Source organism: Drosophila melanogaster, chromosome 2L, assembly GCF_000001215.4.
Source record: "Drosophila melanogaster chromosome 2L".
Classification (NCBI taxonomy): domain Eukaryota; kingdom Metazoa; phylum Arthropoda; class Insecta; order Diptera; family Drosophilidae; genus Drosophila; species Drosophila melanogaster.
The window spans coordinates 11,928,918-11,943,420 of NT_033779.5; the positions used below are offsets into that span (position 1 = coordinate 11,928,918).

General features: G+C 39.0%; 3 protein-coding genes across 3 annotated transcripts; all 3 read left to right on the plus strand.

The window, feature by feature from the left end:
* Positions 1-5,587: 5,587 nt before the first annotated feature.
* On the plus strand, positions 5,588-6,799 carry Or33a (Odorant receptor 33a; the record flags this gene model as incomplete). The annotated part of the gene is made up of 2 exons (NM_078829.1): positions 5,588-6,309; positions 6,385-6,799. The coding sequence occupies 2 exons, from the start codon at positions 5,588-5,590 to the stop codon at positions 6,797-6,799; spliced, it is 1,137 nt and encodes a 378-aa protein (NP_523553.1).
* Positions 6,800-7,263: 464 nt separating this feature from the next.
* Positions 7,264-8,584, plus strand: Or33b (Odorant receptor 33b; the record flags this gene model as incomplete). Its single annotated transcript, NM_078830.1, has 2 exons — positions 7,264-7,991; positions 8,173-8,584. 2 exons carry the CDS (start codon positions 7,264-7,266, stop codon positions 8,582-8,584), a joined length of 1,140 nt encoding a protein of 379 aa, NP_523554.1.
* Positions 8,585-9,051: 467 nt separating this feature from the next.
* Positions 9,052-10,285, plus strand: Or33c (Odorant receptor 33c; the record flags this gene model as incomplete). Its single annotated transcript, NM_078831.1, has 2 exons — positions 9,052-9,782; positions 9,862-10,285. The coding sequence occupies 2 exons, from the start codon at positions 9,052-9,054 to the stop codon at positions 10,283-10,285; spliced, it is 1,155 nt and encodes a 384-aa protein (NP_523555.1).
* Between the last annotated feature and the right edge of the window lie 4,218 nt (positions 10,286-14,503).

Genomic DNA, 14,503 nt, shown 5'->3' on the forward strand with positions numbered 1-14,503 from the left:
TAAGTAGCGACATCAAATAAATGGCCATTTCTGTTGCGCCACGGACAGGTGAGGAATGACTGACATATGGCCCACGTTCAAGGATTATATTATGTGTGGGGGGGGGCAGGCCCATCAGTAGCTAATGGTGAGCAAGTGGAGTATTTATTCAGATTTAACAACGGTTACAACATTTTAAACATTTAAACATTCATAACACTACTTCAGGCTACAAATTTGGGTATTTAAAGTGATATTTGTTATCAAAACCGATTTAATATATCGTTTCAGATCAAAGTATTTGCCTGACTGTTATTATAAAACTTCAATGTGTTACCTCTTACCCACTGTAAACTATCATTAAACAATTCTCTGGATAATGAATTGGCATGAAGGAGACTCCAGAAACCCTCACTAATTGTCCGCATTCCGAACTTTCTCCATAACTTACACCTGCATTCATTGCCAATCCCATCAGACTACTACTTCATGATGTATAGTGCCTTATAGTGCCCAATGTCATGTATTGATGATGCTCTGGACCTTTTGTCTGACCGCAAGTCATCACATTAATTAAGAGCACGCCAGAAAATCCTATTCGAATACTTCGATTTGACTGGAAGTGCCAAGAAGGTCGGGCATGGATCCCGGATCCGGCCAACTTCTAATCCTTGCCATGGCCCATTCTCCAGCGTATTCTAAGCCCTTGGCCCGGCACGTAAAATATGCCAACTGTAAGGAATTTTGCGGCAACGCCTCGCAAAGCTGGCAGCGTGTAAAATGAGCGATAAGCGGTGGGGCAGGATGTGCAGAAGGCAGGGCAGAAGGAGTAGGATAAAAGTACACACAGAGAAAATATACTTGATTTATTGAAATAGGATATTAAGAAATAAACACAAGAATCTATACTAGCATATTTCTGGTTTACGTACTGAATATTACATATCTTATTTTATCTAAATACTTGTCTCATTTAATTAATATAACGAATTTCAAGAATGAGTTTAACTTTTTCTTTCTAAAAAGCCATTAATTTCTTACACTTTTTGATTTATTATTTTAAGTGACCACAGTAAAAGTAGATATTTTTTTATTTCAGTGCACTCGCTGGGAATTGAAGGTGTGAACGAGAAATGGTAGTGCAGAAGCTCGCTTCGCCTGCATTTTATGGCAGTTGTAGTTAATAAAGCGCAAACAGAAAACCCCAAGACACTGAGGGAGCCAGAGAAGGAGACGGCAACAGGGTAAAAGAGCGTGAGCAAAGAGAGGGAACACAGAGTGGAGCACAGCTTGGAGGAGAACAATCAATTTCACGTCAATTGGTTCATATTTTATGGGCTCAGCTACGGCTACGATGACGACCAGCGTCGTCACGGATATCGAAGGCAAAGGCTGAGGAATTAAGGTTATAGTTCGAGGTTCCCATGCTCTCCAGTTCCTTGCCACACTGGACTGCCAACTAATGGCCAAAACGCAATACTCGACCCCAACAATATTTGGCACTGACAGCATGGCTCTAAGCCCGGCCGAACAATTGAAATGTCAGCATTTGTGGGCGTGTAATAACTGCGCTGCTGGCTAAAAGGAAATGGAGCTGCTCCCAAAAGCCGCTTAAAGCAGTCGTAGTGAGCCAGAAATAGATGCCACCCAGGCAGCTCATAATTTGACAGAGCGAAATCGAAATGCACTTACCCAGGCAACAGCTGAACGAGACGTGTTGAAGAAGGTATAATCAAATAATCCAAGTGGAACAATCAATATAATTCAGTCTGCAGAGGAATATGGCAATATTCAAGATTTTATGCGAATTAAGCTCAATTTCATGGTAAAATAAATATTTCCTACATTTTCCCACTAAGTCTAAGTTGGCGTATAATATTTTATTTACACTTTGTGTAACATTTAATAATCTGTAACTGTTCCTCTACACGAAACTTTACCGCATAATAAGAAGTTTAAGTTTAATTTAAAATCCTTAAATTGGTGGCTCCATGGGTCGGCAAACTTTGCGCAACCATCCTTGGACTCAAATATTGTTGTTCCATTGCCAAACATAAGCTGACTATGCAAAACTTTTGTTTGGCAAGCGAAACGCGCGTTCTATGCAAAATGGTAACCGGAAACACGGTTAGCAGATTAAGCCAGGCTGAACTTGGCCAGATTGGGAGCCGGCTGCGTAATTTCGGCACATGATTGATTGCCCTCGCGTGTTGTCTGCCTAGACCACCCTGGCGTATGCGCAATATGAGAACATAACAAATATGGAATGCGCGTGACCGCTGTATCATGTCTATCTTCCCATCCAACTTTTTTGTTTTCCCCATTCCACGTATGCGTCCAATTAATATGCATCTCTTTGGCAGACAACAAAAGTCTTTCAAGTGCAACTGGGCATTGTCACACATTAACCTGCTAATGAGTCGGCGTGGCAAGGTCAAATGTGCAAGCACTTAGTCTAATGATAAGCAAAGAATACCAGCCCAGCACAACTATACCGAAAATTCCACAAATAGCCATGAGAAAAAAACGAAGGAAACCACTGCCACAGGGAACGGGGCGGGCTATCGGTGCGCTGGTTAGGAAAAACTACACAAATCGTTCAACACTTGGCGGCACTTAAATGGGGAAAACCACATGATAAAATTAGACGATTAGCAGTGACCGCAAGTGCAGATACACAGACACTATTACTGAGGAAGTAAGCATTTAGAAAACATGGATGCAGCTAAAGGGGATTTTTTAGATAAAAAAATACGAGAAAAAATAATAATGTCTTACAAATATATTATCAAAAAAAAAATATTTAGTAAGCATGAACAACTATACCAAACCACAAAACTAAATAAGTCTTAATTAAGCGAACTTTAAATCTATTGTTTCAAATGCTACAAATTATGTGTAACATAGTATTTCTAAAAATATCCTCTTTATGACAATCTATCTTTAAAAATGTCCCCAGTCTACTTGCTTTGGCCAATGTACACACTTCTGCATGACTTGATTGTTGGCTGCACAAATAATTGAACGCCCCCTTGGGGTCACGCCCCTGACAAAAGCACACAGAGCAGACCGGAGTCCATTCAGAGACCCCGAGTAGAGCAAGTAAACAAACGGCAAACGCAGCTGTTCCGCCGACACTCGATTTTGGAGCCCTCAAAATACCCAAACCCAAACCACTTCACCCCCATGACCTCTTAGTGGTGGAAAAAAAAACACAGAATATATATAAAACCATATAGCAAGAGAAACACACACCATTTTTGGCGCAGTTCTGGTAAATTTTTCTGCTGTGAAAAATCGTTTGAAATTAGTTGAACGAAACATAACATAGCGATAAAGCAATAAAGCAATAAATACTTGACACAATGCCTTCTCGTCTAGAGTAAACAAATTCTGAATGTGGTCAATGTCATGGGCGATATTATATCAGGCTGTGGGATATTCATTATAGATTATATAATGCGTGGGTATCTTTCAGATGCTAATTAGCAAACCGAAAGTATACACATTTAATGGAAAGAACTGCAAACTCAATTCGCAGAATTAGATATTAGCCAGTGCACGAATGAACAGATTTCAAGGTGCTTTATCTGCTAAATAACCATCCGCAAATATTGACTTTATGAATAGAGAAACGAAGCGAACGAATAAAACGAATATTACGATTTTTGCAAAGTGAACATTTTTGGTATATTTTGGTTTGCTGACGATGCCGACTTTTTCTTTCGTTCCTTCTTTTTTTTTTTTGGTGGTTACAAGCAAAGAGATCTCAAAATTCGGGCTATTTTCTGCATTTTATTGCTTTGATATTTTGCAGTTTTAGGGGCAACGGATTCACATTTAATGGCATAGATATGCAGCTAAACCACATTACTGCCTGCTTATCCAGCGATAAATGCGATGTCTTTTATGGACCTTCGACTTTTAAATGGATTTTCTGCCTTAAGTTGTCTAGATGAACATTTAATTGTTTACCCGAATTTCGCTCGTGTTTATATCCCAGTTGCAGAATTAGTTCTGGAAGACTAATAAAACGAATCCTTTGATGGTTTGTAGCTAACGTGGGGCAATGAAAAATCTAATAAATTAATGAACAGACAAAACGACAACTTCAAGACCGTGTGACCTTGCCTATCACAAATCGAACACACTGAACAACCAGATGGGTCTTCCTCCTTTTCCGAAACCTTCGGCCACTTGATAAATTTGAAAACTGTCAGTTTCGCCTGATAAAACAAGAATATTTCCACCAACTCACACTATCCGGGAAGTTTATCGCATGCCACGCGCCAGTTGCCCTCGGGCCCAACTGTGGGGAAAAATAAGATTAAATTACATTTTGCACACAGTTGTGATTTTCATTAATTTAGTGCCACATAAACACACACTCGCAGGGCAGTTGGAGCCAAAAAATCATATAGAAGAGAGAAACTTTTCCAAAAAAAAATTCCAAATCAAATAACTTTGGCAACTTTCCTTTGTCATGGACCACAAACAAAAAGTTTGCCAAAATAAGAAAGTTGCAGCTGCCTCTTAATTATACCTTTCACAGTCAAAGTGAGCATATTTTTTTTATTTTTTGAAGTATGCTACATTTTATATGTTATAAAATATACTACAAAATTTTTTTTAAACAAATTTTAAATAATTTATAAAAATAACGTTTGCTAGTTAAAGTAAAGAAATGCAACCTACCTTATTTTTGGCCAATGCTGTTAATTTGGTTATTACGTATATGCAATGTATGCTTCAACATAAAGTTTAATTTTTTTGTTTTTAGCCTTGACATATTTCATTGGCCGAAAGAGCATTACCCAAAAGCTACATGAAACCATAAAAAGTATTGGGGAATGGTAACAGAAAAAACTAAATTGCAAAAAACTCCCCTTTTTACTGTGTTTTAGAGTAGCAATGAACAATGTAAGCGAACTGTTTGTATTCAAAACTTATCGATGGCGGTTATAAAACATTTGAAAGGTAAAAGTTACAACTTTTTTAACAGCTACGAAAGAATCTATCCCTTTTTATTACTCCCAGCAGCTGTCGATAAGAGTTTTAATGCCAAATAATGGCAACTAAGTCAGTGCAGTTGCATAAGAGATCATGGGACAACATTTGCACGACTTTTAACTACATTTTTAATGTCCATTTTGTACGCTTAGTTACCGCACAGGATTTGTGTGTAGAATGATAGAAAATGGGGTTCTTCAACTAAAAGTACTAAAAAGGTTATAGGCAATATTATTTTTGGTCACTTTTTTCCTACTGAAAAAAATGATTTTACTATTAAACACTATTAACTTTATTGTGGATTGTAATATTTAGGCAAAATGAAAATTTTGTAAAATTAAGCTTGGTATTATTTTTTAAAAATTAACATCTGGTCAATTATTTACCTAATCCGTAAATATCTAAGTGAAGAACTTGTATTTATTAATGTTATTACGCCACGGCTCACACTTGCTTTACACAAATAGGTGATAATTGCTGGAATCAATTAAATATAATTGCGGGGACAACAATTACGTCTACCCGACTTAAATTTAATTATTAAAAGGGACCAGTATAAAAGGAAAGGCGGTACATAACTTGTCCAATTGTTTCAAATATGGATTCAAGAAGGAAAGTCCGAAGTGAAAATCTTTACAAAACCTATTGGCTTTACTGGCGACTTCTGGGAGTCGAGGGCGATTATCCTTTTCGACGGCTAGTGGATTTTACAATCACGTCTTTCATTACGATTTTATTTCCCGTGCATCTTATACTGGGAATGTATAAAAAGCCCCAGATTCAAGTCTTCAGGAGTCTGCATTTCACATCGGAATGCCTTTTCTGCAGCTATAAGTTTTTCTGTTTTCGTTGGAAACTTAAAGAAATAAAGACCATCGAAGGATTGCTCCAGGATCTCGATAGTCGAGTTGAAAGTGAAGAAGAACGCAACTACTTTAATCAAAATCCAAGTCGTGTGGCTCGAATGCTTTCGAAAAGTTACTTGGTAGCTGCTATATCGGCCATAATCACTGCAACTGTAGCTGGTTTATTTAGTACTGGTCGAAATTTAATGTATCTGGGTTGGTTTCCCTACGATTTTCAAGCAACCGCCGCAATCTATTGGATTAGTTTTTCCTATCAGGCGATTGGCTCTAGTCTGTTGATTCTGGAAAATCTGGCCAACGATTCATATCCGCCGATTACATTTTGTGTGGTCTCTGGACATGTGAGACTATTGATAATGCGTTTAAGTCGAATTGGTCACGATGTAAAATTATCAAGTTCGGAAAATACCAGAAAACTCATCGAAGGTATCCAGGATCACAGGAAACTAATGAAGTAAGAATAAAGATTTAAGAACCGCATGTTTGATAGCTCAGAGAACTGATAATTAATCAAATGTAACTTTTCCAGGATAATACGCCTACTTCGCAGCACTTTACATCTTAGCCAACTGGGCCAGTTCCTTTCTAGTGGAATCAACATTTCCATAACACTCATCAACATCCTGTTCTTTGCGGAAAACAACTTTGCAATGCTTTATTATGCGGTGTTCTTTGCTGCAATGTTAATAGAACTATTTCCAAGTTGTTACTATGGAATTCTGATGACAATGGAGTTTGATAAGCTACCATATGCCATCTTCTCCAGCAACTGGCTTAAAATGGATAAAAGATACAATCGATCCTTGATAATTCTGATGCAACTAACACTGGTTCCAGTGAATATAAAAGCAGGTGGTATTGTTGGCATCGATATGAGTGCATTTTTTGCCACAGTTCGGATGGCATATTCCTTTTACACTTTAGCCTTGTCATTTCGAGTATAGGAAAATAGAAGTATAGCTCAATAATTTATTATTTAAGATAGTAGCATTTTTGATAAACAATTACTTCATTTTCACTAACCCATGTGACATGAATCCAAAATATTAGCTCACCTGCTAGACAGCAACTAACACATCAGTAAATTTATAATTTATAACATGTGCATTTATTGTTCACAGACAACACCCAGATATCTAAAAAGAAATTTAACTCTTTTGCACAGGTCCTAGATTAATAAAATATGATTAACCAAAGCAAAAATTTGTATTTACGCTGTCGGTCCCAAATTGTTAACTTCCCACGCAGTTCTTACCAAAGAAAAGGTGTGAATTGGTCATAGCAAATTATAGGGTTATCAAACTCGCAGTAAATTGATGGGCGTAACGATGTGGGACTATAATTTAGCCATTTAGAACGACTAGTATAAAAGAGGAAATGCCGCAGGACCTTTTCAATTGTTTCAAACATGGACTTAAAACCGCGAGTCATTCGAAGTGAAGATATCTACAGAACCTATTGGTTATATTGGCATCTTTTGGGCCTGGAAAGCAATTTCTTTCTGAATCGCTTGTTGGATTTGGTGATTACAATTTTCGTAACCATTTGGTATCCAATTCACCTGATTCTGGGACTGTTTATGGAAAGATCTTTGGGGGATGTCTGCAAGGGTCTACCAATTACGGCAGCATGCTTTTTCGCCAGCTTTAAATTTATTTGTTTTCGCTTCAAGCTATCTGAAATTAAAGAAATCGAAATATTATTTAAAGAGCTGGATCAGCGAGCTTTAAGTCGAGAGGAATGCGAGTTTTTCAATCAAAATACGAGACGTGAGGCGAATTTCATTTGGAAAAGTTTCATTGTGGCCTATGGACTGTCGAATATCTCGGCTATTGCATCAGTTCTTTTCGGCGGTGGACATAAGCTATTATATCCCGCCTGGTTTCCATACGATGTGCAGGCCACGGAACTAATATTTTGGCTAAGTGTAACATACCAAATTGCCGGAGTAAGTTTGGCCATACTTCAGAATTTGGCCAATGATTCCTATCCACCGATGACATTTTGCGTGGTTGCCGGTCATGTAAGACTTTTGGCGATGCGCTTGAGTAGAATTGGCCAAGGTCCAGAGGAAACAATATACTTAACCGGAAAGCAATTAATCGAAAGCATCGAGGATCACCGAAAACTAATGAAGTAATGTACATATATAGAATGGTTTTTAGTTATTATCATTAAATGAACGTGTTGTAGGAAAACCATTCTGTTTGTCGGGTGTCACGGAAATCGATTTTCCTTAATTTACATATGATATTAAATACTTCCTTGCAAACAATTATCATATTAGTAATTTAGAATCTTTATTATTTATTTCCAGAATAGTGGAATTACTGCGCAGCACCATGAATATTTCGCAGCTCGGCCAGTTTATTTCAAGTGGTGTTAATATTTCCATAACACTAGTCAACATTCTCTTCTTTGCGGATAATAATTTCGCTATAACCTACTACGGAGTGTACTTCCTATCGATGGTGTTGGAATTATTCCCGTGCTGCTATTACGGCACCCTGATATCCGTGGAGATGAACCAGCTGACCTATGCGATTTACTCAAGTAACTGGATGAGTATGAATCGGAGCTACAGCCGCATCCTACTGATCTTCATGCAACTCACCCTGGCGGAAGTGCAGATCAAGGCCGGTGGGATGATTGGCATCGGAATGAACGCCTTCTTTGCCACCGTGCGATTGGCCTACTCCTTCTTCACTTTGGCCATGTCGCTGCGTTAATAAGTGGGCGGCTAACCAACCAGGCATTTGGCCCATAAATTTGCATATTCGCTTAATTTTAATTACCACTAATGGCGGCCATTAACGCGCGGCTCATGAAAATTGCATTGGCTGCGTTTAAATGCCATTTAGCGCGGATTATGCACCTGAATTTACACTCGAACAAGTAATAAATTATGTTCAACATTTAAATAAGTTTTTACGTTGGTTTAAAATTATGAAAATTTGTGTCCAATAACTAAAGTTTCTTGTACACAATCGATTTATTTGCATACACTTTTTTAATTAAATAATATTGTAAAAAGCAGACGGCTCCATTATATATATAAATGCAATAAATCTATATATATATATATGAATATATGAGCATCTTCTTGTTCATAGTGGTATAATTTCTCGCAGTGTTTCCTCTCATGACATCTGCATAAAAGCTCCAGCCTTGCTGGGAAATGTGCATTAGGTGAACAATGGTCATTATCGACAGTCTTAGTTTTTATCGTCCATTCTGGATCTGCATGCGATTGCTGGTACCGACTTTCTTCAAGGATTCCTCACGTCCTGTCCAGCTGTACGTGGTGTTGCTGCACATCCTGGTCACCTTGTGGTTTCCACTGCATCTGCTGCTGCATCTTCTGCTACTTCCATCTACCGCTGAGTTCTTTAAGAACCTGACCATGTCTCTGACTTGTGTGGCCTGCAGTCTGAAGCATGTGGCCCACTTGTATCACTTGCCGCAGATTGTGGAAATCGAATCACTGATCGAGCAATTAGACACATTTATTGCCAGCGAACAGGAGCATCGTTACTATCGGGATCACGTACATTGCCATGCTAGGCGCTTTACAAGATGTCTCTATATTAGCTTTGGCATGATCTATGCGCTTTTCCTGTTCGGCGTCTTCGTTCAGGTTATTAGCGGAAATTGGGAACTTCTCTATCCAGCCTATTTCCCATTCGACTTGGAGAGCAATCGCTTTCTCGGCGCAGTAGCCTTGGGCTATCAGGTATTCAGCATGTTAGTTGAAGGCTTCCAGGGGCTGGGCAACGATACCTATACCCCACTGACCCTATGCCTTCTGGCCGGACATGTCCATTTGTGGTCCATACGAATGGGTCAACTGGGATACTTCGATGACGAGACGGTGGTGAATCATCAGCGTTTGCTGGATTACATTGAGCAGCATAAACTCTTGGTGCGGTAAGCTTTGATTAACTAACTTTTGACAAGAAGTTTATTCACTTTAACTGGTTCCAAAAACGATGCACTCAATGTGCAGATTCCACAACCTGGTGAGCCGGACCATCAGCGAAGTGCAACTGGTGCAGCTGGGCGGATGTGGAGCCACTCTGTGCATCATTGTCTCCTACATGCTCTTCTTTGTGGGCGACACAATCTCGCTGGTCTACTACTTGGTGTTCTTTGGAGTGGTCTGCGTGCAGCTCTTTCCCAGCTGCTATTTTGCCAGCGAAGTAGCCGAGGAGTTGGAACGGCTGCCATATGCGATCTTCTCCAGCAGATGGTACGATCAATCGCGGGATCATCGATTCGATTTGCTCATCTTTACACAATTAACACTGGGAAACCGGGGGTGGATCATCAAGGCAGGAGGTCTTATCGAGCTGAATTTGAATGCCTTTTTCGCCACCCTGAAGATGGCCTATTCCCTTTTTGCAGTTGTGGTGCGGGCAAAGGGTATATAGAGAGTCTGTTTAATTAAATGGATTTCACGACCCGGCAAGCGTATTGTTATTGATTCTGGCCCCCCTGAAATTGGCCAAAAGTGGGGCAATCAACGCGGGAAAATGAAATTTCATTAATTGGCCCCGTCGCGATACGCAAATAAACAGTTTGCCACACGGAAATTCTGATTTTTCCAACGAACAACAATGGCACATTAAAGTTAAATAAATTGTTTACGTATACACAATTTCAATTCTGATTTCTGTTTGTATATTTTGTTGCTGTAATCTTTGTATAAATCTCAATAGAATCAGTCTGGTTTGTCTTGCTGTAATTAAAATAAAAAATGGTACGCCAATCAATGAATAGTAAAAAAGATGTGCATGTAAGTTGTATTTTTTCATAGTCTGCAAATTGCCCTTGAAATTGTTTTATTATCATTTTGAATTCACAGCCTTTCGGTTGGGTAAATGGCAAATATCTCCCATTTGGTTTGTCGTATCGTATATATATTTTTTTTCTGTTTATTAACTTTTGACGAGAGACCCAGAATTTTTCATTTAGGGCCATTTTGGGGCACCCACAAGTGGGTACGTGATGCAAACACATTTTCGGTTGCTTTGCCTTTTTTTATCCGATGAATTTAATCAAACTTGAAAGCCTCGGCGAATCGATGTTCAATTTTTAAGCACCCGGAGCTCACACGTACAATATATGACTGATTTTTAATTAAAACTCTTACCAAGCGGGAATAATTGAATTCTGAAATGTTTCCACTGCATTAAGTTTCGCTGTTTCTTGATGGCAAATTATTGGGCATACTCTAGAACTCATCGCGAATGGGTTTGAAAAATACTCAAACTAAACCTTAAAATTTCTTAAAGTATATATAATAATAAGTACAACTTTAATAATATATCTTAAATTCTTTACGATTTATATGTTTTATACGTGATCTGTTAAATTTGCAGACGCAATTTCTTTGGTCAATACGCAATGGAAAGTTTTGTATCGTACTTGACTTATTTTATATACATATTTTTAGATAAAGCATCCGAGAATAAGGTTAAGTGAATCGCCGTGGATGCTGTGAAGATGAATCGTGATAGCATCGCGAAACTGGAAACCCCTTGCAACGTGAACATGCCGCCGTGGAAATGAAAAATATATTTAAAAATATTTCAGTGGACGGCGAGCCTTTTGCTCGAAATGCAAATGAGGAAAAGCCCTTGGCGTTGCATGCCGGAAAAGTGCGATGGACAACGGACTGCATAAGTGTTCAGGAAAGCGGCGCCGGACAAACGTTGGCGCACACTTGTCCAAGGACTCGTGGCAAGAAGGAGTGAACGCAACGCTACCGCGTCAATTTATTGATGCCAACGCAACGATGAGTGTGCGAACAAATTGCCTGAAGTGATGTCAATGGTACACTGAGCTTAAAGTTTTACAAGCATTATTTATTTTGTTATATATATAAATGCATCGCTTTCCTAGTTATTGGTAATAAAAAAGTTTTATATTAATATAAATAAGAAAATAATAATGACTTCATAGGCATCAACTGAAACAAACACATTTCTCTCAGTGCAGTGTGAGAGGTGTGATAAGGGGTTGTGTCGGTAAAATTTGTCGCCAACAGATGGCGCTATCTGTCGAACGCATAGCGCCCAAGCAACCATTAAAATATCCCCCCAGCAACACTTTGCGTCATTATTGAAAGCAATTTCCCACGGCAAATAGAAAATCGAAAAACAAAACCGAATCGAGAAAGAATGCGAAAAAATGAAATGAAATGAAATAAAATAGAATCACACAGAGGACAGTAGAAAATGCGACAAATGCGGGGGCTCAAGCCGCAGCTTAGAGGCCGATGCGCGAATATTGCGCATACGCCACCCCAGGGAGCAGCACTCAAAATACAGTCCGCACAATCTAGGAGCCCAACCATTCGAGTCACCCATTTAGACCCATCCATTGAGTTGGGAGCCACAGCAGGCCCAATTGCTGGAGGTGATTTAACTTTTTCTGCCTGCCATTCATTTCCTTTTCAATAGCACAAAAGCACACAGACACCGAGCGGCGAGAGATGGCAGAAATATTGTTGGCATACTTTTTCAAGTGTTTCCTGCCTTCCTGCATGTTGTCCTTGCTCCTGGCTGATGGCGAATGGCGACTGGCTCCTTTCGCCGCACTCCTGGCTCTGCTGTTTATTTTAACTTTTGGCATTTTGTGCGCGAACCGGGGGAATTTCGCCTGCCTAAAATAGGAAAGTAAAACAAAAAGCGGTTAAACAAAAATATGAAAAATAAATTGAAACACTCAACCGAACCCCGGCTGTCTGTCTAAAAAGTCCCCGTTGAGGCTTCCACTCAATCAGAGTCGTGGCATTGGTGGCATCAGACCAAAAAGCCATGCACCTCTTGTACATAAAAGTAGATCTGAGATCTGGTCACGAGTCCTCCCACCGCAGATTGAATTGCCTCCTCTGGCCGAAAAACGCAATTTGATTGCCAAGCCCAGCGGAATTCGAAATGGGGATGCCCAACTAAGGCAATCACACTTTTCGTTGCATTTTGCTTTGCTTCTGGGTGTTGCACATTCCACCAAAGTCAACAGAATGCGATTACTTTCAGTTAATATATGCAGTTCTTTACTTTTAATGAAGATATTACAAAACAGCATTCAGGTTCCAGCTATCTATGCAATTTAAATATATATATGGATAATTCACAATAAAATATATTCTCATGCCCTTCTCAATTCCAATTTCCTTTATAAAATAATTTTCGTTTGCATTTAATTGCAATATAATTTAATTGAAACAAACAAAACCAAACCAGCAGATACACAAGAAACTTAATTGAAATTACGGTGGCAATTGCATGTGATTTTTAATGAACGCTAATACAGCAAATGTGTCGACTCTAATTGCCTTTTGGCAGTTGCAAATGGTGAGAAATTGTTGAGCGCATTTTCTGTATCGAATGAAAAAGTGAAAAATGATTAATTACCCCCTGGCAAATTGACCCGACATACTCGGCGCAGGGATAGGGATTTTCCATGTACAACTGCATTGCGATTCGTGTCGGAATTGGCAAAACTATTTTCCCATTCCACACGGCCAACTCAATTACAACGTGGCCGACTGTCGGCTGTTGGGCATTCAATTTTCCCCCCGTCCAGCGAGAAAAACAAGCGGAAAACGCGCATCAAAGACAAACAGAGCTGGAGATGGGGGCAGGGGTAGGGAAAACTGGGGTGTTGGGGCTGTTGGGTTGTTTGAAAAAAGTGTCCAACATGTTGGACAACCGAACTGGCGGCGCCTAAAACTATGCTCCACGCCATGAATAACAGAGCGGATCAGGTCTTTAGCTTTTTTCGCTGTTTCTGCAGTGCGAAAAAATATACAATCTCTCACTACTCATTATTAAGTGATTAAGTTATTAAAATTTCTAGAACCTTTAGGTTAACTTATTAAAAACATAAATTGTAAGTAATATGTATATATTTTTTAGACAATTTAATTTCCTTTCTTTCATTTCACTGTGCAGTGCTACTTGTGCTCTTACTCTTGTATTTTAGTCATGCATGACAATTTTTTCCAGACAGTTGCCTGTGCTTTTTTGCTTTGGGTTTTCCTTTGCCACGGCTCCTGTTGTTATTGTTGGGGCCCCTTTGTTTGGATCACGTTGAAGATTTCTTTTTGTTTACGAACGCACTGACACAGATGTTCTGGCTTGATGTTTTGGCCCCACTTTTGTTTTTGCAGCTGATAAAGTTAGTACGCATCCCAAAGCCGACTTATCGTGCCGCCCATTAATGTGTCCAACTCATATATGAGTATCTCATAAAAGATTACTTTAAGGTCGAGCACATTAATCGCTGGGTATAGATTTAACTGATAGCTGCTGACACACTATTTGTCAATTTTTATTGCTGTTGTAAAGCAAACTATTGAATAATCAGTACTGAGTCATTGACTCTTTGTTTAAGTTACAATCATTTACAATTTGTGGTCATTGGCTTGCTTTTCCTGTTTCTAGGTGATATTATTAAGCACATTTAAATCTATATAAATTTACAAGACTAATTTTAAAGATAAAGAAATATCGAAAAATGATTCAAAAATGGGGCGTAGCAAGAAGTTTTTGGGTAAATCGATAGAAATTTGCAATTACCAATCTTAATAAAATCCAAATTGGAAAACTTACAGAGCTGTGTAATTCCCTACATCGAAT